Genomic DNA, 23232 nt, shown 5'->3' on the forward strand with positions numbered 1-23232 from the left:
CTCAACCAAAGCACACTAGGACCTTTGAGTCAGGAAACTAAAAACCCTGATTCGCCCCTTTTGCTTCTCCAGAAGAGCCATGGGATGTTCTGGTTGAGTAAACTCTTCCAGCTCCAAAACCCACACCCTGCTGCAGGCCCCAAACCGCCACCCCCCCCATGGTTCCTTCTGGAGTTCTCAACCTGCTCTTCTCTGTGGAGACACAAGCCATGTCCCCAAGGGTCCCAAAGAGTCCCCAGGGGTTCCTCTGCTGGGGCCACCATGGTTTCATCCCCTCCCTGTGGTCACCATGTGGCTGAACCCTGTCCCCCTCCTCCCAGAGCTGCTTCCCAAGCGTGGTGGGAGGATGTGACGTCAGGGTCCCTGAACAGGCAGCAGTCACCTCGCTTTAATAACAGCTCCCAGAAACAATTGTACATTTACAACCCAGCAAGCGAGCTTGGCACGCTGAACCCACTCTCCTTCCAAGGCCTAATTTGATTTTGACATATTGGCTCGAGATTAAAGGGCTCTCATAAAAAAGGAAAAAAAGAAGAAAAAACAACACCAAAAAACCCCAAACACACACACATACACGCATCCAGCCCCCCCACCACCCCCTTTTCAGGGCTCAAGCAAAAGTGCTAACACTGTAATATTTTAAGTAGAGAAAATCCAAGTGTGCTTTACCCCCCACTGGCTCTTATGCTGGGCTTATAAAAATTAAGTGGAAACCTACACAGCTGTAGGCTATAAATCCTTTGTCGCTAATACAGCCAGGCCTGGTACCTGCCTCCAAAAAAAAAAAAAAGAAAAAAAAAAGAAAAAAAAAAAGATAAAATAAATGCAAACTCCAAGAAGTGAGCAGCCAAAAAAGATGCATAGGGCTGTTTGAGCTGGGCAAGTGCAGGAGCAGCTGTTGGGGCCCTGGGGACATCCCCCCATGGCCAGGGGGCTGCAGGGGGAAGTGGGGAAGAGAAGAAAGTGCCAGAGCACCAGGGAGAGCACAGCAAAGCAGTAAGAGCCCTCTCGGCTGAAGATCAATTAGCATCAATTACTGACTTCATTTAATTGTCGTAGAAGATGAATTTGTCATTTTTAGTCTGGAATTAATGGGAGACCTTCAACTTTCCCTTGGCAGCCCCATCAGGTCACTGAGTATTTTCTTTCTCCTTTTGCACAGAGGAGAAATGTGGCAGCAGGGAGAAGAGGCGTGTGCCACCCAAGTCCCTGTCCCATCAATCCTTGCCCATCCCCATCCAGCCCCTCGCACTTCCATCCACTGCCATCCCAAGCATGGAGCAAGGTGGTAGCCAGCCACAGCAGCTGACTGGTACAAGGAGCTCAGATGGTTCTGGTGCCCTTACCAGCTCTTGTGCCATGCCCGGCAGCACTTCTGCCAACACCTTTCTTATTTTCTCTTTTTATTTGGGCACCTTCTACTTCTTTTCCTCTTTCCCGTTTTCCGCCAGAAATTAATTTTGCAGCCGAGGGCTGCAAAGTGTTTACATTTTCCCCAGCAAACAGGCGACAGTAAACAATGAATGCTCGCAGATGAAATTGAATTTATAACTGCATTATGGGGCCAGATAACGCCCTAAAATAATACAACGATAAGGAAATTCGATTTGATTGCCACCACGAATCAGCTTGGGCCCATCTGCAGCCAGGGCCTTCCATAATAATTTTAAATTGGGTTTGTAAACCTTATTTGTCCTTAAATATTTCTGTCATTTTTCATTGCCAGAGACAGGTCCTTGGGCGCGAGGCGGCGGATTGGTCCCGCCAGAGCCACGCCAGGGTGCAGGCAGAGCCCAGCGGGTGCCTGGTGTGCCGAGCAGGCGCCGGGGCTGGCGGTGACAGCCGCTCGTCCTATCCATCACCGCGTCGACAGCCAGGGAGGAATCTCAGCCAGAAATTGAGTTTGCCTCACAGGGGACAACTGAACAAATTAATAGACCATTAGCCAAGCGGTGACCTGAGAAATGAGGGTGCTCAGGCTCCCCACAGGTTTGGTAGGGAGGAAGGGGAGAGGCAATGGCAGTCCTGTTATTGTCCCAAGGGGACAGTCCCAGTGCCCTGGGATGGGAGATGTGGGTGGGCAGCCAGCACAGCTCATTTGCAGCCCAGCACTGGCTCAGTCGGAAACAGCTGCGCTGGTGTGTGGAGGCATGGCCAGAACGATGCAGGATTCTGATGGGTGGGAGGTGGCAAGAGGGGTTGCAAGGATGATCCACAATAATATAGAGGGACAGTCAGGCAACAGTAAAGTGAAAGGTAGGGAGAGAGTGAATAAAAGTCCCAATTCTCTCATTTATAAGAAATGTCCCACAGAAAGCCACTGTACAGAAGTGCTGCATGAAATGGTGCTGCAGCATGCACAAACTGCTCCCAGCTCCTCGGGGTTTAGGGGCACAAGGTATCCCCACCCCCAGTGGGTGACAGGCTCGTGATTCCTGCCAGGCAGGACGCTGGGATCTGCACGGATCCCTGCCAGTCTCAGCCCTCCTCACACAACAAAAGATGCTGAACTGGGAAAGCACTGGGCAACCCCTGTGTCCCAGTCACCAGCTGGGGCTGTGGGACCTTGCTGAGAATTGATCCCAGGAGGACATGATCCTCCTGCCTCCAAATGCCACCAGGTGCCTGGTGCAGCATCTCTCCTCTGCAACCTCTCTCCAGCTTGCCTTTATCATCACCATTCATTATCCAAATGACTATATTTATTAAGTCCCCTGCCAAGGCATTACAGAGTGGTCTGTAACAGAGATTAAAAGCAGAATAAAACACCAACATGATCTCTTCTCTAGTAAACAAAACAATAAACAGCCTCAGCGCTGGCTATCAGAAACACACCAGCCATGGGAGGGATGCCAAATTCATTGCTGCCGCAACAGGGACATACTAGTGCCTCTGCTCTCAGTGGTGGGATCAGACCTGCACAGGGGTTTCTGCTTGGCCAGCTGCTCCCTGCACTGGAGACCCACCTGTGGGGTAAAATCTCCAGCCACCCTGCACCACCCCACATCAGCTGGGATGCTGAGCCCCACAGAATGTCCTGTCCTTCCTCTGCCCCTACAACTTGTAGGGCAGAGACAGTCAGAAGTGTTCCTCTGTTATTACTAACAGCCTGCTGCATGCCTGAACCAGGCTGGGTCTGTGACTGTCCCCAGGGTGCCAGCCCAAGGACCCCCATGATACCAAGGTACAGGGCAGCAGGCAGATGGACTCCCATAGTCCCAGTGGCATTTGCCAACAGCTGGGACAGCAGTGGGGTCCAGCAAAGAGCCACAGCTCCCTGTTCCTGCCAACTCATGTCTGCAGAGCACAGTGTCAGCCCCTGCAGCCCGAGGCTGCTTGGTTCTTATTTTCAAAGGTATTATCTAAAGTCTGTGGAACAAGGTGCTTTATGAGGAGGCACCAGGTTTCCTTTGTCTCTGCTGGAGATAATCAGGTGCAGATAGGATATATATTCTGTAAAAACATACACTCACTTCCACTCACCGGTTACCTTTTTCTCAGAGCTGTAAGGGTTTCAATTACCGGATTCTGGGATTTAGTGCCCAGGGCTTTTTGGTGTGCGTTAGATTTATTAGAAGGTTTAGTACCAGCGGAGGATTCACGCATTTACTCCCAGGAGCCCAGCTTCCGTTCACAGACCCTAAATCATGAGCTGAGATGGGCTATTGTCACTTAGGACATTAGCATGGTTAACGTACGTGGGGATGATTAATAGCAATATACATGCAGCCTCCCCCTCCTCCCCGAAGGCTGCTCTGCTCTGCCACCTCTGCCCGAGCCTGCGAGGGGTATGGCCAGCTCATCTGCCTTTGCAGGGAGGGCCACACGGTACCCCATCACTGGGGTGCTCAGCACCACCCCAGCACCATCAGTATCACTGCTTTATGCTGGTTTGGTGGTGTTGTTTTTTTTTTTTTTTTTGTTAAAATGAAGTGTTGAAGGCACTCGGGATCAAGGTGTTTCTGCCAAGGGAGAGCTATGGGAAGCCCTTGCCTTTCCAGGGCAAGGGGGAGGTGCACAGGGGCAAGAAGGGGGCTGGAAGAAGGGGCAGGATGCAGGTTGGCAAAACCTGTCAGGGAAAAAAAAAATATTCTAAGAGTAAACCAAACCTTCCCTGCCAGGACCTATCCACCACTCCTTGTTCCCCAAAGGGTACCTCAGGCCAAATCTGTCACTGAAGGAAAAAGAAGAGGATAGTGCCTTTAATAGGCAGAGAGCAGCTGAAGCAAATCTGATCCAAGCAGACCTTCCCTGAAAAATCCCATGGGATTATCTCACCTGTCTGTCTCATCCTCACATCTGTAGGAGCACATTCACGTGTTACAGTCCTCCCTATTGCCCTAGGTTACTGACAACAAGGCTAAAACTCATCACACAAGTGGCATCCCAGCATTTCAGGGATACAGCAGCCTCCGCACCGTAGGTACCTGAGGCTTGAGGTGAGTTCTCAGCCCTGCTGCGCTCCAGAGGAGACACGACCACACTCCTAACTAGCAAGATCCTGATGGCTTTTGTCCTTTTTCCAATACTGTGTTACTTACATTCCTTCTTTTTTAATTAAAGCAGCCCCAGCTGATTTTACAAGCTTGCCACTGATTCTCTCCCAGTCTCTGTGTCTCTCATATGCTTGAGTGCTAGTATTAATTATTAGAGCCAATTTACTGTTTATACTCTGATGTTTTAACTAATTACCACTAATGGCAGACACCAGTGGGCAATCAACTTCATTTAGTTCCCAGTGCAAACCACTCATTACCATCTGAGAGGGAAAGAGAGTGCGCAGGAGGGATAAATAAAGAGCGAGCTGCATGGGTGAGTGCCTGGTGATGAGCGGCAGCGCTGGGGAAGCCCCGGCTTCCCGGGGCAGTCCTTTCGGCAGGGCTGGGGGGGATTTAAATCTCCAGCACGTGTGGGTGGGCAGCAGGGGAATGTTGTGCAGGAATGTCCTGCAGGAATGTCCTGCAGGAGTTGTGAAGATCACTGGTTCCTCACTCCATGTACTAAGTCCTGCCTTGGCACCAGGCAAAGGCTGTGAGCCTGAGAGCTACACTTATCAGAGAGCAATATGCCTTTTCCCTTGCACGGTAAATGGCTTGTTTTCCCTTCTAGGATTCACATCTGGGGGAATTGAAACCCCTGCTCATGTTCTTGGCTTGGTGTGATGCCAGATGGAGCCAGGCCTCCTGAGTCCCAGGTGCCTCTGGTGTTAATCCTGCTGTGGGAGGAACGGTGGGTGATGTGAAGTCAAGACGAGCTGGGGCAGAAAGGTCCCTGAGCTGAGCTTCCTCCTGTCTGGAGCTGGGCTAATGAAGGTCACTCATGGAGATAATTCAGCTGTTCTGTCTGTAGCGATATTGTCAACACCGAGCCTTAGCCTAGCTAAGCCCATCCCTCAGCCCAGCTTGTGTCTCTGTCGATGTGTTTCCTCTGGAGACCCAGGAAAGACCCCGAGGCACATTTTACTCCCATGCACCTCATAACCACTGCAAGAACCTTCGATGTTAAAAGTACAGCACCTTCAGGTGGTACAACTCTCCGGGCTCTGCTTCTCTCTGTTTTGGGCCAAGAAACGAACACGTGGTGTAGAGAGGGGGCTGCAAGGAGGGGTGATGGAGTAAGATGGCTCCACCAGAGCTGGGCTGGCTCTGAGGATTTTGGAATAAACTTTTATGGGCACAGCCCGGAGGAGAACACAAGAGACAGAACTCCTGTGTGTTTCCCATATGGCTGAGAAACACCTCTAGAAAAAGTGATACCCAGATTTATTTGTCTCTTACTCTAAGACCTGTTAACCCTCATCTGGGACAAACCTCCAGCCAACTGTGTTTGTGCATCTGGGGATCTGGACTCCTCCAGCCCTTGAACAAGAACCCTTCCAGGGGACAGAGATCTCTAATGACCTGTCAGATGATCTCGTTACCAGTAGTGGGAGTCCTGCTCTAACAAAAGGGACCAAAGTGTTTTCCGAGTTCACATTTCTCTAACTTTAGCACACCACAATGCCACAACAACTCAGCTGGGAAGCCCAAAACAGAGACATAAACCAGAGGGACAGGGCTGGGAATGACCTCTCCAATGGGGTCTTCAGTGTTTCTCTCTCTTTCCCTTTCACGTTTTCTCTCATTCTTTCATTCCCTGATTTGCTCTGTTGAAATCTTGCTTTTGAAAGGGGGATGGGGGATGTTGGGGACCTGCTCCGCAGTGGTGGGGACATGGTTGCCTGTCTTGCAAGGAGAGGGGGTTATAACTATGCACACATCTGAAATGTAATTGCTGTCAGCTCTCTCCATTCTTGCAGCACGAGGCCTTTAATCTCTCCCACCAGACCCATCGGCCCTGATATTGCAGCTCCAGAAAGGCTGGTTTTATGTACTTTAACCCTGCGACCTTTACAAATCCCATCATTCCAATCAATACGTCTCATTAGCGTTAGGTAAATGTATGGGATGGATGGGGAGCTGTGCTGGCAGGAGCCCGCAAAGGGTGGGGTGGAAAGTGCTCCTGCCTGCCAGCTCTCAGGGGACAGCACAGCCCCACCATGCTCCCTGAGATCCTGGGGGCACCCTTCTCCCCACAGGCATCCTTGCCCCCAAACACCCACAGATGCACACCTTGGCACAGCCGGAGAAGGGGGCCAGCTAATGTGGAGCACAAAACAAAGCGCCTGAAAAGCCAACTGCAGAGTCAAGAGCCCAAGCTGTTAACTGGACCAAGCTGTTGTGGTCATTTTTTTCCCTCTCCTTGGGAAGCAGACATATGTTTTACAGCTTTTCCCTATGTTGACTAAATGAAAACATACGGGCCCCATGGCAGGTGATGGGAAAACAGCATGGGGTGTGTGCAGGGCTGCCTGCCATCCCTGCCTATCAGGAAGGGAGGCAGTCACTGTGGATGTCAGGGTAAAGCCATGGAGTGGGGTGAGGAAAGGACATCTTTGACACTTCCCATGAAAATGAAGGGCTTAATTAATCCGTAGAGAAGGATGAGTTTACACGTCACCAGCACAGGAATGCTCACTGTGCCAGATGGGACTGACCCAGAGGTTCATGGGGCATCATGAGCACCAAGGATGCTTCAGTAAAAGGATGGGGCCCATCCTGCCCTTGGGAAGGCTGGAGGGCAGATAGTGTTACAATTTTAGGAGCGGTCTCTCTTCCCGGTGGATCAGTGCCTCAGCCAGCAGGGCTGTAAATACCATTACTGCCCATAAAGCTGCCCAGCTCTCCTCCAAAACTTGCTCCAACGTCTGACTCAAGTGACCCATTGGCATCCACAGATCCCATAGGAGCAGGTGCTACTGCTGCAGCATGCCCGTGGTGGGGACAGCTGCCCTGCTATCTGCGCTTTCCTGCTCCTTGTGCTGCTCCCAAGGTGTGGGGTGGCTTTCCAGGAGTCCACAGAATGAGTGGCCTCCAGACCTCGGCACTGTCAGCCTCCTGTGATGTGCCTCACAGATCCACACTGTGTCAGATCTGCGCCCCAGAGCTTGAACTGAGCTATCCCATACTCAAACTAATTCATACCCAAGAAATCCAGCTCCCCAAAAGGAGAGAAAATTACTTTAATGCTTTCATCTCCTATCAGGGCAGCTGGGATACCTGAGGGGGTGAGGGTGTTTTCCTTGTCCTCCTCAGGCAGGGCAAGCTTTTTCAGTGGCATCTGGAGCTGGGTTTAGTTTCTGAGCTCTGCTATCCCCATCTGCAGAGCCAGCACGTTACTGCAACAGTGTTCAGCCCCACCAGCTCCGGGCTCGCCTCAGCCGGAAAAGCATCCTGGTGAATACAGCACACAAAATATATATGTGCATCTATTTCTGCAAGAGCCTACAAAAGCAAGGGCTTGAAAACTACAGGCCAGCTCTGGTTTTCCACATTAGTGTGGTTTAAAGAAGGTTTTTCCATGAGATTTAAACTTAAGAGCTGGGCCAAATACAACTCTTGCTGAAGCGTGTGGTAGCCAGATTTTCTAGTGAGGATATGTGGAGCTGAATATGTGATGTTCCCATGTTTGCAGGTGCTTTGGAGATCTGCCTCATGTGTTCCCCCCTTCCCAGCACTGGTGCCTACTCTCCTTGTCTCCCTGCTGCTCTGTTTTGCTGAGGCTTTTCAGCAAGACCTCGGACTTGTTGACAAGCACTAAACTTCGCTGTGGCTTGAAAACCATTTAAGCACTAAGCTCCCCTTGGCTTTAGGAGACGACTCTGAGGATCTCGGCATAGCTCCTGTCAGGAGGCAGAGGGAAGGAGAAATTAATAAATCCTCTGGTGGGGCCAACTTCTCTTGATGTGACACTGTTCCTCCTGGAATTAAATGTGCAAGTCCTGAAGTGTCTCTTGAGAGTGGTGGGCCAGTTCCCTGACCACCAAGCAGCCATGAAACCTGGATCTGGTCCATGACAGGAAAAACTAGTCCATTGCTCAGAGTTGTCCTCTCCAGCAGAACAATTTTTGGGCTCAACAAAGCCCCTGCTGTGCAAGTCCTGAGCTCTGCCATGCACTGGGGCACCTCACCCTTCTGGCTAAGAGCTCCCAATAGCAGGGCACCCATGTGCAGGGGGCTCATGGGATCTTTCAAGGGTTTTTTTTTGACACCAGTAGTGTGGAACCAGCAGCAAAACCTCCCAGGCAGCTGCAGACCCTCAACAAGCCTTTTGGAACAGTGTTGTCCTCCTCAGTACTGAGGTCCCTGCCTGGCCATCCCCACCTGGCAGCAGGGCATCCCACACAGCCACTGCAAAGGGGGACAGGGTGACAGGGTGGAAAGCTGACACAGCCCCCAGCATTGCAGTTGTTGGAGGAGGACAGAGAAGCAGCATTGCTGCTGTTTTACCTTCTGGGGCTTGTCTGCCAGAGAAAAGCTTAGCACGAGGAGAGAGATTGTAGATAGACAAGGGGATTGGTGGGGCCAGTGATGCAGGGCACTGCAGCAGCCTTAGATTTTATCTGCACTTCTGCAAGGCTTGACGACCTTGGAATCCCAATCAACAGTTATAATAAATGCAGGGGAGAAGCATGAGGGGTTAAAGGCAGAACATGCAGCAGGGCACCCTGGGAGCCTCTTACAGATGAGTGTACTCAGTGCTATCACAGTGTAGTCTAATACCACCTGGAGCATATAAGCTCAGCAGCTCCCTTTCCCTTACCCATTGCTTTTGGACAGCAATGGGAGCAGAGGGAATTCCCAAAGGCCTGGAAATCCCTGCTAGATTCCTGTCAGTTCCATTGGCTCCTGGGTACCATTGGCTCCTGGGAATCTGTGCTCCTGTGCTGTACCCCTTAAAAAGATGGAGCTGAGCCTGGCTCAGGGGAAGGTGGGAAGAGGCTGGAGGAACCTGCAGACGTGGGAGCATGAACTTCCCGGTTCATCCTTTCACTCTTGGTCTCTTCTGGCAATATTCAGTCCCCAGGCCTGATCTCCTGTGTGCCCCTTACCACCATGCACGGTCTGGATGTGCTGGACCCATTCCTTCACTGTGTTTCATCTGTGTCACCAGGAGCTCTCTTCTTTGGAAGGAACTGGAGAAAGAAGCTGGGGGCAGCCCCAAGGCTGGGAAAAGAAAGCTGGTTTAGTGTCACTGGAGAGCAAGCAGGTTCTCAAAGCCCTGGGACCTCATTCCAGAGCCACAATTGCTCCCTGCTGTGCCTTGTCTCCTCCTCACCCCTGGTCTGCAAAATCCTGACTCTTACTCAGCCCAGCATTTCAGTCCCAGCCATTACAATGACAAGGGTGATAAGAGATTCTTATCGCAGTGCTCAGAATCGATTTGAAGCTGAGCCCCTTTCCTGCACTCCTCCTCATGTTGGCGCTGCACGGGGACTCAGCAGCTGGGTTTGCTGGAGAGCAAAGATGACAGTGCAGGGTTCAGATCCCTCCAGAGATACATCCCTCAGCCTAGCAGCTTCAGCTAGCACACATCCCTCAGCTGGAGACTGAGCATGGGATTGGAGCCAGGATGCCTGGGCTCCTTCCTGACATATCTAGGGGAGACCTGCTCGGTATCCCCAGGAGGGACAATGCAGCTCTGCATCCCTGGAGGATGTTGTATGCCTCCGTCCAAGGGGATCTGAGCAAAATATATGACCTCCTAGCTGAGGCAGGAGCTTTTTCTCTTCCCTGTGCTTGGGTGAAAGGAAGGCGAAGATCCTGCTGACCCACAAGAGAGACAGGGAGCATCCTGCAGTCCTGAGTTTCAAGCCTGGGACTCACTGCATGCTGTTTTACTCCAGCTTTCCAAAGAGCTCTTTCTACAGCTTAGTGCAGCCTGCCTTTGTTGGGATCTCCTCTCGATCCTACCCACACACCCATGCCTGAGGGGGATATATCCTGCCCTACCAAGTGTGGCTAATAGCTACAACCCTTGGGGAGAAGACATCTCCTGCTGGCAGAGCAAGGGGCTTCTAGGTTGGAGTGGGTGTCTGTAAGCCCCAATCACAGCAATATTGCCAGCATTCCCTTGGCATCACTGCAAGCTGCTGTCCCATCCCCTGCCCAGAGGCCCTTCATGTGTCTCTCAGAGCAAACAGAGACCGCACACAAGTTTCAGTGATGTTTGGGTTGATTTTACACAGCTGCCTTGTCTTTTGATCTCCCTCTACAGCCACTGCCTCCACCATTTAGAAAAACACAGTCCCTCCAACCAGCCCCAAAAGGTGGCCAGATCCCTTCTTGGAGAGCCCTCTGATACACCAGCAGGTTTCCACATTTCAGTTTCCCCCTTCTCATCTGTGAGATGGCCAGCACAGTCCTGTCTGCCCAGGAGGGAAGGCAGAGGACCTGGCAGCACAATTGCCCTGGGCAGCTGGCACTGCAGCTCCCCAGTTTTGGGGGATGCCATGGCTCAAACACATGCACCCACGCTGCTGCACATCTGCAAAGGTGAAGCAGGACCTCAGCCACTGGTGGGGAAACTGAGATAGCGTGGGTTGTGGGCTTGCACAGCCACATAGCACAGTTGCTGAGGGAACTGAGATGTTCTGGTCCAGAGCTGCTGAGGGGACCAAGACAACCTGGTCTGGACTCACACAACAAGTCTCAGTTCCTTCTGAAACCTTGAAGTCCCAGCAGCTCTGGTCATGCAGATGTTGCAAATCCTCCATTTTCTCCCAGAACCATCTCTGGGAAGGGCAAAAGCACAAGGCAGTGGCAGGGGAAGCATCTGAACAATCAGGGCTTGTGTGGAGATGAAGAAAGGCCCTTCTTGTTGGCGGGCACAGTTGGGGTGAAGCCGGGGTTATCGCAGGATGGCACCCCAGGTACTCCAGCTGTGCCGACTCTCCAGCCCAACAGAGAGGGGCCTGTTGTGGACCCAGCCCCGGCACAGGGTGTCACCGCCTGCCTTGGTTAACAGGGATGCTCTCTCTTTGTGCCTGCTGGTTTCTGCTCTGCTGACCCGCTTTGCTCCATCAGCTGGCACCATCCATCACCTCTGGCAGCTGCGTCAATTCCAGGGCTCTGCAATGCCATTCCCCAGGGGAAAAAGCACAATTTTTTTTAAGGGAAAGGAGAAGTATTTTCCCTCCTGGCACCTTGCAAGGCTCCCTTCCTCTCCTCCTCAGAGACGTCTAATGCTCAGTCCAGCCCAGGGACAGGGGCACGGCATGTGACTGCATTCTTCATTCTGCCCAGCCCCAGCCTTCTCACTGGAAACCAGGGCCAGAAGGGATGCAGTACCTGCAGTGATCCTGGGGCTGATGTGCACTGGCCCTGACAGGAGCTGGGAGAAATCAGTCTGGCAGCGGCCCAGCCCTTCATACAGTGCCTTATCAGGACTGGCTGCAGCAGCAGCAACTCAGGAAAGGTGTTGTTTCCTACGTCTCATGGCAGATGGTGGTGGTTATGAGCCAGAGTGCCAGGGCAGCTGCAAGTTGGGTCAGCTGCAGGATCTGGTATGAGAATGGAACAGGGTGTATTCACACCTCTGTCCCGGAAAGCCCTTCTCCAGGAGATGGCAAGTTTAGAGCACATGCTGGTAGCAATGCCCCATGACTGAGTGCTCACCAAAGACTACAGCGCTGGAAGGTGCCTATAGCTGAGTAGTGGGAAAAAATAAAACAACCTTGATCCCTTCCTCCCTGCTTCCCTGGGCCAGGGTCAGCCCTGCAATCCTGGATGTTGCCCCTACTCTCCCCAGCCTCGACTCACTGTCCTGAGGTCCAGATGTGGGACAGGACTGACCATTTTATCCAGGCTCTCTGCCTGTCCTGCCAGCAGTCCCACCTCAGCAGCAGAAACATATGCCTCTTCAATCAATACTCAGCCCTTAATAGTCCTGACAGTTCGCAAGAAAACAGGGGCATTAAACGTTAATTGTATCTATTTGGATTCAAAAAAATTTATTACTGGAGTTAATTACAGCCGGAGTCATAAAAAAAGTGCAGAGCAAGAGGTGCTCTATGAGGTTCTATGGGGTGAGCGGGACTGAACAGCCCCGGCCACCCCAAACTGTTGCTGGGCGAGGATGGAGGGATGTCCCTGCCATGCCCACACCATGGCTGGACACCGCTCCCCGGAAGGGGACTGCCATGGGAAGGGGCTGTGTGGGGGCTGTGTTTGGGGGGTGTGCAGAGCCAGCGGCGGAGTCTCGGGGCGCACGGCAGGTACTTGCTTAGCTGTTGTGCTGGCGGGACCTGGCCTGCCCCAGCCTGTGGGCTTCTAATTTACTGCTTTCCTTTTACCATAAAACTGAAAGGGGAAGGTGCACCCTTTAATCACTGCCTTCGGGGCCCCGCCTGAAACCACACAGAGACCAAGCGAAGGCTAGGAGTTAATGCTCCTTCCGACACCTTTTTATGATTCACGGGCCTGACCTGGAGCCATAAACCGCTCAACCTCCCCGCCACACTGCCAGTATTTACAGCCTGCAGGGGCCATTGCACGCAGCCACTGATGCAGATCCACGGCCGCGCACGCCAGCGCAGGTACACAGCCGGGGATGCTGCAGCGATGCAGCCGGAGATGCACGGGCCGGGATGGCTGCATGTCTGGGGACGGCCACGTGGATGGGCAGCCACGGATGGATCCTAACGCAGCACTGGAGATGGGGATACACCTAGTGCAATCACCAGTCCACGCTTATGCACACCTGTGTGTGTGCACAGGTAAATGCACCGCCACCCTCACCGGGCAGCCCCTGCAGACGCACATCAGAGCATGTTTCATGCAGGGAGCTGGGAACCCACAGGACACTGCCTGAGCACTGGACACTGGGCCATGGCAGGGGCTTTCTTGCTTCTTGCAGCAGGGCAGGGGGCCAAGCACTGTGGGCATGGCTCCACAGGACAAGGCCAGGATGAGCTGGCACACCTCAACCCCTACAGTGTGTGTCCCACTCCCCAGCAGGAGGAACAGCTGCTGCCTCAAGAACCCTCAGTGGCACTCCAGAGGTAGGTCCTGGCATCAGGATTTGTCTCACTGCATCCCACCAGCCCCAGGTCTTGCTCCAGAGGTGAGACCTACAAAAGCCTACGCTTGTCCAAACTGGAGCAGGGTGAGGTCTACTGGTGAAAGCAACGGGTGCCCCTTTGAGTGGGTTGAGGTCAGCACGCTCCTTGCTTTATGCCTCAGTTTCCCCACCACTGCAGCAGGGAAAATAATCCTGACCTATCATGTTTGCATGGAGTCGGGAGGCTGAGCTCATTAATGTTTGCGAAGTGGGTTTGGCTCCTGTGATAGAGCAAGCCAGAAATGTGAAGGTCATTATTACTGGTGGGATTAAAGCAGCTGAACCCAGAGCAAGGGCTACAGGGGAACACAGCAGTTGTGTCGAAGCAGTAACAAATCACACACGTGCAACCTCAAAATAGTGATGAATGCTACAACTATGGCTCATTTTAGAACCCGTGTGGAACCAGTGAGCTGCCAGAGCACCTTCTACCTCTTCTGAAAAAAAACTCAAAAAACCCTCAGTGAATGCAGACAGGACTGAGACAGGCTTTTCCTGGAGACACCCAGAGCCTGTCAGTACCCACTCAGTATATGCTCAGTGAGGCCATAGGACCATAAGCATCACTTGCCAACACAGCTCACCTGGTCCTCACCAGGACCAGGACCTTCTCCTCTGCCCCCACTGGGGCATCACAGCACTGGCCAACTTATCCAATACAAGTCTCCATACATATTTTTTTTTTCCCCCAAGTTTACAGGTCATCTATTTTTTTTTTTTCCTTTCCTCCTTGCAAAACAAAAGAGGGAAAAAACACCCTTATCTTGGAAAGCAGAGTTCAGGAAAAAGCTACTGGTCTTTTGGACTTGGTGGGTCCCCATTGGTAACTTCACTTGTCATGGAGAATTTATCAGCCAAACACAGCGCTGGTATAATGTGCAATATAACCTGTGCATAAACAAACTTCAGCATGATAAATGCTCTGCTTTGAAGCCATAAAGTTATTAGCTGGTGGCTGTTAGCTACTGCTTAGCATGGGACATGCTCCTTCCGTTAACCCCTGGATGCCCCACCTGCGCTCAGAACCCCAGGGAGATCTCCGGAGGGCACCTCCACACAGCAGGAAAGCACGGATCTGATGGGCAGGGATGCTTCTGCTGGCATTGATGCACACTGTACTTGATGCAAGGGCTGAGGGAGGGAAATGTTCGCTGAGAATTGGGCTCTGCAGATTGGCAGCTCCTTGCTGTCCTATTTGAGTGCTTTGGCTGCTCCTCTCCTTCCCTCCACCCCTCAAGAGGCAAATGCAGAGGGGAGCAGGGCTGGGGCACTTTGGTGTGTACTCACAGCTCAGACCCTCTGGGTGTGTACCCGTTTCAGAGATGGGCTAAGATGGGGTGGGAGAAGTCAGCCACCCCTCCAGCGCTCAGGTCATCTCCTTTAGGTGAAGAGCTGCTGAGGACTCTAAAGTAAAAGCCTGATTTTTTTCTGACAGCAGCCAGGCAGCAAGCTCCAGTGAGGTGTTTAGAGTTCCCTCTGCTGCCTGCAGTGCATGGCTGCCTGCAGCTCCTGGTGAGCACAGCCGTGCTGGAGGCTGGGAGATGCTGGAGAAGCAGGGCCGTGTCCCAGGGCCAGCACTGCTGGAGATGGGTGACCAGCACCACAGAACCAGCAGTGCCACAGCTCCTGCCAGCACCACACCTGCAGAGCACCCTCCAACGCACAGAGCCAGGCTGTGACACTCACCAAGGACCTCTGGTCCCCCAGGTCACCTCCTGCTCCTGTCCCATTAGACCAAGGCAGGGAGCTGAGCATGCTAAGGATGGCAGCAGGCCTACAACGCTCAGCCCGAGGCATGGACAGAATTATGCAGCAGTGTGGCAACTTGTTGGACACACAGCCTGGAACCCTGGAGCTGTAGTGGGAGATGCTGGTGCCCAGGGGCTAATTGCTATCCCTTTCCCAGTAAAACCACTCCTGCAAAGCAGCAGGAGGCGTTTCAGCAGGGCCAGCTGGGGGGCAGCAGGACTCAGGGCTGCCTCAGTGTCTGTTCCTCATTAGAAGTCCAACGTTGAAGAAACTCGTAATTAGAGTCCTGAGTATTAATTAATCTCCATGACCCTCCTTTCATTCTCCTTCCACCACTCCCACAGCTCAGGAGATCAGCATGGATTATTAACACAGGCAAGCAGAGGATGGCAAGCTCACCGGGCGGGTTGGCAGACCTTGGGCCACGTTCCCATGTTCAGAGCAGCCAAAGGCACCATGTCCCTGTCCAACAGCATGACTTGCCTTTCTTCTCTCCTCTCTCTCTTGGCTGGGTTTGATAGCGGTCATCTCACTCACTTGGGCACAGTCAGCACTTTGGGGATAGCATTCAGTGAGCTAAAACATCCCAGAATACGCAGAGCTGCTTCTATGCTAACTCGGTCTGCACAGTCCTCTGCAGAGTGGCTGAGGGCAGACTCCTGCATCCCAGAGGCCTGGATGAGCCTTGCTGGAGAAAACTTACCTTTGGAGACCTCCCAGCATGATGGAGAGCAGGGCAGCAATCACAACCAAAATCATCACTGAAAGGTCTTCAAGTATCCCATCTCTCCTCACGCAGGTCCTGCTTGGGTCTTTAAGAGCCTCAGCATTACAAAGGCATTGCTGGAGCATGGAGAGGACATGGACACCCTTTGTACAGCATGGCCCTCCCATCCCAAGGTTGTCCACACCGCATGGACTATGGACATGGCTCCTGGGATGGCCAGACTCCCTGGAAAGACGCTGCCCAGGCACAACCCAAGGGATGAGACACTACAAAGAGCTGCCACAGAGCAAAGAAACAAGATATGAAATAAATCCAAACTTTTCTGACTCCCTCGTAACCACCAACTGCTTCCTTCATCTGATTTTTCCTCCTTTTCTACTGCAGCAATAAAAAGGGGAAAATCAACATCCAAATGATCTTGTTTATGGCGACTAAATAAGCTGCATGTGCTTAATCCGTTAGAGTTTAATGAATTTACGACTTGCTCTGGAATTTGACAAGGGCTGTAAAAGAGTAATTAACATTTATCAGTGTGTTTTTTACACACACCCCACCCTCCTCCCGCCTCCCTTCCCTCCTCCTGCCGCCTGTCGCAAAGCAGCACCGGGTATCGGGGGGAATATAAAAGTGATCAATTAATTCTTAATAATCTCAGGGAAAGATTGTAGAGTCACAGTATGAACTCAGGGAGTGTCAATAAACATGCCAAAGGTTGGTCGCCCCCTTCCTGGCGCTGCTGCAGAGGAATGTGGGCAGCCAGGGAGGGGTTGGGTCTGCAGGGGCCGTGCTTTGGGGGATCAGCCCTGCACCCCTTTCCCTCTCTGTCACACTCCGCTGCCCTCCAGAGCAGCTGTCACTGACACGGTGGCCTCTGGGACAGGATGAGAGTGAGTGGGGGGCCGGTGACAAGCGGGGAGCCATCAAACACGGCAGTGGTGGTGATTTGGAAACGCAACCCCAGCTGCTAATTATGCCGGTCAATAGCTCTGTCCTAATAGACCTGAACCTGTTGGGAGGGTCCCCAGTCTCCCCACCCTGGCCACAAGGCAACTGAACATCTGCTTAGATGAAGAGTCGTTCCACTGTCACGCTCTTGTCACTCAGAACAGGCGGCTGCTGCTGTTTCAGCTGCACTCGACATGAGAGCAGGTCCCTGCTGGCCCCTGAGACAAGCCGGGGGGGTCACACCTTGCTTGTGCCCAGCCCTCCCAGCTGCTCAGCTGCTGTGGAGCAGGGAGGCAAGCAGGGAGGCAATTTGGAGGCTGCAAGGGGGCAAGGCTCCCCGCAGCAGCCCCGGGGTGGGCTGAACATGATCTAAGGATCCCAGGAGATTCCTGCGCTGGGAGCCCAGTGTGCTCCGCCTTGGGCCACTTCCCTTGGCAGCCCTGGAAAGCAAAGCTAGAAAGGGCCACGGCCATCACCTTCCTGGTAGGTAGGATGGACATGTCCCCTGCTTCTGTGACTGCAGCATCCTGCCCCCAGCAGCAGCCCTTGCATGCATGTACACACATGGGTGCGGGGAAGCTGCAGGACTGGACATCCATTGGGGAAGAGAAGGGTCAGTGCTTCTGGGGGGCACCAGGCTCCATGGAGGAGACAGAGAAACATCTGGGCTTGGCTGTGGGGCAGAGGGTCTGGATACCCACAAACAAAAGCTCAAGATGATAAATCCTCAGAGGTTTGACACTGTCTGGGGATCTGCTCCGGACAGAAACAACTTCTCCCTGTCGAACATAATAGCCCAGAAATAAGCAATGAGACAGGGGTGGAGAGGGCTGGACACAGGGAGTCTGGAAAATCTCTGCCCAACCCCATGTAGAGCACTGGTGGGGGTGAGAGGTGGAGGCAGCAATATCCTCCCAGCAGGCTGAGATCCCTGTGCCAGGTACACACCTGCCAGCAGGAAGGGGCAAACTTGGGATTTCTTGTGAGGCGAGCATTGTTCAAGCCAGCCTGAAGTGGCCGAGTGCAGGACAGGCTGGGAAGAGAAAGGGAAAGCAACAGAGTGAGCTTCCCTTTATTTCACCTAGACTGGTTTGAATCCAGCTGGCTGGCCTGGGCTGTGGGGCTGGGCAGGGAGCAGAGCTGGTGGGGAGTGGGGCTGAGCCCTCCTGCAGGGCAAGGGAGTGAGGGAGGGGGGCTGCAGCACAGTAATTCTGCATGGCCAAATCATCAGAGAGCACCAGCTCCCAGCAGCCTCTGAGTGAGTCTCCAACCTTGGGAAGACTTGTAGTGCCAGGGGCTGCACAAAAGTGGCACAAACGCACCTGGGAGGGAGAAATGGAGTCACAGGGAGAGGTTTCAGGCCACCAGGAGTGGTCCCAGCACACCAGCATCTGCTCTGCTCATTAGGTAGCAGGTCTAGGTCTCCATTGTACGAGTGGTGTAGCCAACATCCACAGCCAAGGCTGCCAAAATCACTCCGGAGACACTTGCCAGTGCCAGCTGCTCTTGCAGTACTCTGCATTGCTGTCCAGGCTGTCCCACACACTCCCTGCATGACCTCTGGATCTCTCTGCCAGAGGAGAGGATGCTGTGCCGGGCAGCGAGGGGGCAGAGGGGGCTGCACTCCCCCTGCCTGGGCTGGCTCAGATGCTCCCATGTCAACCTGTCTAAACAGTACCTCCTCCAGCAGAGACCTTGCGCTGGGGGTCAGCAGCTCAGCGTCTCTGGGATTTGTCACAGTGTTCCTGGAGTTACCAAACAGCAGCTTGGAGCAGGCATCCCAAAGGGTTGGGCCAACCAGACCCACCATCACCCAGCTGTCAGAAAAGCAGCCCCTGAGGCTGAGGTGACTCGGGTGGCATGGGGCGAGTCCTCCCTGGCCACTGCCACACTGCCTCACACCAGGCACATGGCTTCACCTCCGTACAAGGCTGGAATCCCCCCACTTCGCCCTGGTGTAGAGGCAGTGCAGCTTAGAGAAGGAGCCAGGCTGTGATGGGCCATACTTGGCTAATGTTTGCTGCTCTGCAGAGGCACCTAACTGATCAGAGACAGCCTGGCCATGCCCCAGCCTCGCTCCACTCAGGTGCTGCTGACTTATAACAAAGAGCATTTTTCCAGCTGCATCCCCAGTTTCTCCTGCTTTCCATTTCCCTTTTCTGTCACTCAGGTGTGATTATTTTAATACCCATCAATAATAAGGTGGATGCACAGAATGTGCAGCCCTGTGTTGACTTTTCTCCATCTGAACAGTCACACTTCAGGTGACAAAAGTGTTGGAAGGAGTTAACAGGAGACACACCCAGGTCCTCTAAATGCCCTGTCCAGGGTTTTAAGCCCATAAGCATTGGTGCTAAAGATGATTTTAAGCCATGATTATAAGAAATCTATTGATCCTTTTGACTCTATAATGTCAGATTAACCATTTTAATAAAACACTATTAATCATGCATTAACCCTTCTTAGCTATTTATACATTGAATACCAAATCAACAAGGGTGTTCAAATTTCTAGGAGGCTTTTTGGAGGGGGAAGGAGGGGAGATTTCTTTAGATAACAACAACAACAAGAAGAAAATAATGCAAACTTACAGAGGGGGAGAGTTAAAATCATACGATGAGTGGCAGTTGCAGACGCCTGGGGCCCTCTTTGGTTGTCGCTTCTATCTGGCAATCAATTGACAAGAAATTGAGATTATGAAACATTGTGCCTTATGATCAAAGGAGGTGGGCATACTTCCCCCATTTGAGGCCAAATCTCCACTCCCCCATGGGAACCAACCTCAGGGGACACCAATAATTTGGCCTTCGGCAGGTATGAAACAATTCTGACACCAATTTTAGTGTGAATGTGTCCACCAACCCCATGGATTTTTATAGCAAACTTGGAGTACGGTTGCAGCACCCTAAAGGTGGATCCTACTTGAGCATCTAAGATGTTGACAATTTTTTGTGAGATACTTTATCTGGAGCAGCAGAGTAAAAAGAATAGGAAATGATGAAAGCGAGCACTCCACCATCTTGGGCCAGTTGGGAATGGGCACTGGTTGTTCACCCCCTCTCCTTGCCCTTCTTTGAAACCCACAGCATCAGTGTGGAATGGTTCAGCTTGCAGACCTGGACCGGCACAGCCCTGGGGCCTCTTGTGTAAGTGCTGGAGAGGGGGCAGACAGGGCTTCCTCCTGCCCCAACCGTTGCAGCCTCAGAAACCACAAGGTCCCCGGGTGCATTAGGAACTGCCTGGAGGCCGGAGCTTCCTGCAGGTGCCCCACACTCATGAATCACACCTTGTCAGGGCCTGGGGTGCCCAACGGCTGGGTGACCGCTGAGATGCCCGGGGAGTCCTGCCCTGGGATGCACCTGCCTCCCCACCAAGCCATCCCAGCCAGGCAAGGGTTAAGCAGGCATTAATCACACTGTTTGAGAGACATTTCAAAGCCTCTTCCAAATATTATAAAAAATGTCTTTAATCATCTAATAGCGTGAACTCCTCTGATGATGGATGGAGAGAAGTCGCCTCTCTCCTCCTGATCCTAACAGATGAGGCTGAAGAGCTGGTGCTCTGGGAGGGGGGAAAGTTGGGGAGGGGGCTTGGGGAAGAGAAGGACATTTCTCAACCTCCCACCAGAACAGTTATAAATATGAGGTCATACAGCAAGAGATGATAACACATTAAGGGCTCTTGAGATATTAGTCTGTCAGCCTCGTTAGGCACAGCCTATTTGGGACTGACTGTGTAATTAGAGGCTGGGGTACCCATAACTCATTGGTGTTTATATGGCAGGAAGGGGCTCCAGTCACCATCACCCTCAGCACTCTGAGAAGCCATCTTCATCAAGCATTAAACCCCACTCCCTGCTGCAAATAGAATCCTTCTCCCCCCAGTAAAAACTGCTCCTGTTTCCCTCCTGCCCTTCTCACTAAGCCTGGAGCCCATTTTATGCTCAGTGCACCCACCCTCACCTCCCCCCTCCCTTGTAGGTGGGGAACAGGGTTACAGCTTGGCCAAGGTGCCCCAAGGTAGTTAGTGAACAAGTGGAAAAGTCCTGGCTCCCAGTTCCCTTCCCATGGAACAGCCCATGGGGAGCAGTCCATGCTCTGCTTTGCAAGGGGCTGCATCCCCCAAGAACCCCTAGACAACCTCCACGGCAAGTTTGACCTGCACGCATCCACCCTCCAGGGAACAGCTCCAGCCCCCTGGAGAGCTTGTCACTCCTGCCCTGTTGCGAGCATCCCCATGCTTGGTGGGGAAGCTGGTGAGGAGCTGGGCTTTCCATGTGTTCTCCAGTTTCTCTTCTCTTCTCTTCTCTTCTCAGTTCTGTCTAGGTGGCAGTGAGCACTGACACGGACAGGCACTTCCCAGTTAACCCAGCCAAAAATTTGGACAAGTGAAACAGGGAAGGGGAGCGTTTCCCTCATGAAACTGAGCAGAGCAAAGGCTCCACAGGTGCCAGCTCTGACTTGACAGGGAGCAGACAAGGAACAGCGAGCAGGGGAGGCAAGCAAAAACCAAACCCAGCCCCGTGCACCCCACAGAGCTTTCCCAGCAGCACATCCCTGTAAGTCCTCTTGCTGTGTGGCAGGAGGAAAATTAAGGCACCAGGAAGTGCAGGGACATCAAATGAGAAACAAGAGCCCTCACTGCAGAAACTGCCTGACACTGCCAAGGTCCTTGGCACAGCCACCCAATGCCTCATCCCCTCTCCCTGCTTGCCTCCTGTAGCCAGGGAGGGGGCAAGGGGTCTGCAGAGGAGGGGGCAACCCCATGGCTTCCCAGGATGAGGTAGGATAATGAATCCTGATGGGGGAAGTGACCTTTTCCAAATGCCACATGTCATTGGATTTTATATCACACCAGGACAATGTGCCATGGGTATTAAAATCGTTTTTCCAATAGAGGCATGTGTGTGTATGTGTGTGTCAGAGAAAGATGTGAGAAAAATAAAATTAAGATGTGAAAATTAGGCTGCCTCTAAACACAGACTTTAGAAAAAGAGTTGGGTCCTCACAGAGCAGGACTGAAAGAAAACATCCATGCCCTTTGCTCCAGAGATCAAAGATGATTTTGTCAAGGGAATATGACTTGTCCAAACCCTATGGCAGAAAAAGTAAAAAAGAACTGGAGTCCTGATCTCTGTTTCTAAAGTTGTGCAGACTTTCAACACTACAGTGCCCCTCTGCTGTGGAGGGACTCCTCCAGAGCTGCTCTACCAATGGAAGCACATACAGATGCATGTGGAGCACAGATCACCTTGCACATGTGCTCCTGGACACCCACAGGTGTTAGTCTGGTGCATAAGGAGACAGCCAAGTCCTGCATGATAGACTGCCAATTTGTTCATCCTCACCTGGGATGCAAAGCAGCCCCTACCCCTGTGGGCCAGCCCAGAGATGTGTGCAGAGCATCCATGGAGTTATCTACACACACAGGTATGGACACTCTCCCCATATATGCCAGAATACATTCTGATGTGAAAGCACAATGTGAAAAAGGAGGCACTGGAAGCCAAATTCACTTGAACTCCAGCCTGTTCCCTCAGTCTGCAGGGCAATTGTCCGGCTGAAATAACAATTGTCCGGCTGGGACAAAAAATAAAAAATTAAAAAAAAAGGGGAAAAAAAAAAGAAAAAAGAAAAAGGGACAAGCTGTGTTTGTTTATTCAGCTTCTTTCTCCCTCTCTCCTCTCGACAATACCCTGACACTGTGTCCTGCCGCGCCAGGACTGCAACCCCAAAGGGCTAAATTTATCCCAGCTGGAGCCCTGTTTACAAGCCTTGTCCTGTTTACAGCATGGTCCATCCTGCCCAGGGCCAGGCAGTGGCCATCTCTGGGGTGGACATTTCAAACCTCAACTTCCTTGGCCTCTGTTTTTCCCAGGCTGCCCATGTGCTCCCTGGAAAGTTGCCCAGCTCCCTGCACTCCCCATGTACTTGCACACATGGCAGCTCTCTGGCTCCCTGCCCATCTGGGAAGCAGTGAGGAGACGTGGGCTTGCGTGGGCTGCTGTTTGTCCAGCATAGTTCTGTGGTGGTCCAGGTGGCTACAGCTTCTATTGGTGCTGGCTGGTGGCAAACCACCACCCAGGAAAACATTGGTTGCAAGTTCAGCAATGAGGGTGCAGTGCATTCCATGCAAAGCCAGCTGGGAACAACCATGCTCCACCATTAAAGCATTAGAGGAGCTGCATGGCTCATGCAATGCAGCCATGCACGGATGCTCTGCTCTCCATACCTTACACTGAAGTCACTTTTTCTTTCTTGCTGTCAGTCATCCATCCCTTTCTTCCTGATGGGCTCACATGGGCTGGGAGGGCAAGGCTGGCAGGAGCTTAGCTCCTCTTCTGGATGACAGAACTGGGTGTCACTCCAGGA

The 23232-nt window shown here is 52.5% G+C and overlaps 1 protein-coding gene across 6 annotated transcripts in view; it reads right to left on the reverse strand.

Moving 5' to 3' along the window:
- RNF220 (ring finger protein 220) overlaps positions 1 to 23232 on the reverse strand; it is a 219671-nt gene that overhangs the window by 110704 nt on the left and 85735 nt on the right. For 3 of the 6 annotated variants that reach the window (XM_040073571.2, XM_040073573.2, XM_040073570.2), the window contains one exon: positions 19453 to 19527. The exons of the other annotated variants lie outside the window; for them this stretch is intronic. In XM_040073571.2, coding sequence (XP_039929505.1) covers positions 19453 to 19527 — 75 coding nt within the window. The remainder of the gene's footprint in view (positions 1 to 19452; positions 19528 to 23232) is intronic. 6 annotated transcript variants of the gene reach the window in all.

The sequence above is a fragment of the Hirundo rustica genome, chromosome 9 (assembly GCF_015227805.2).
Source record: "Hirundo rustica isolate bHirRus1 chromosome 9, bHirRus1.pri.v3, whole genome shotgun sequence".
In the NCBI taxonomy this organism is placed as follows: Eukaryota; Metazoa; Chordata; class Aves; order Passeriformes; family Hirundinidae; genus Hirundo; species Hirundo rustica.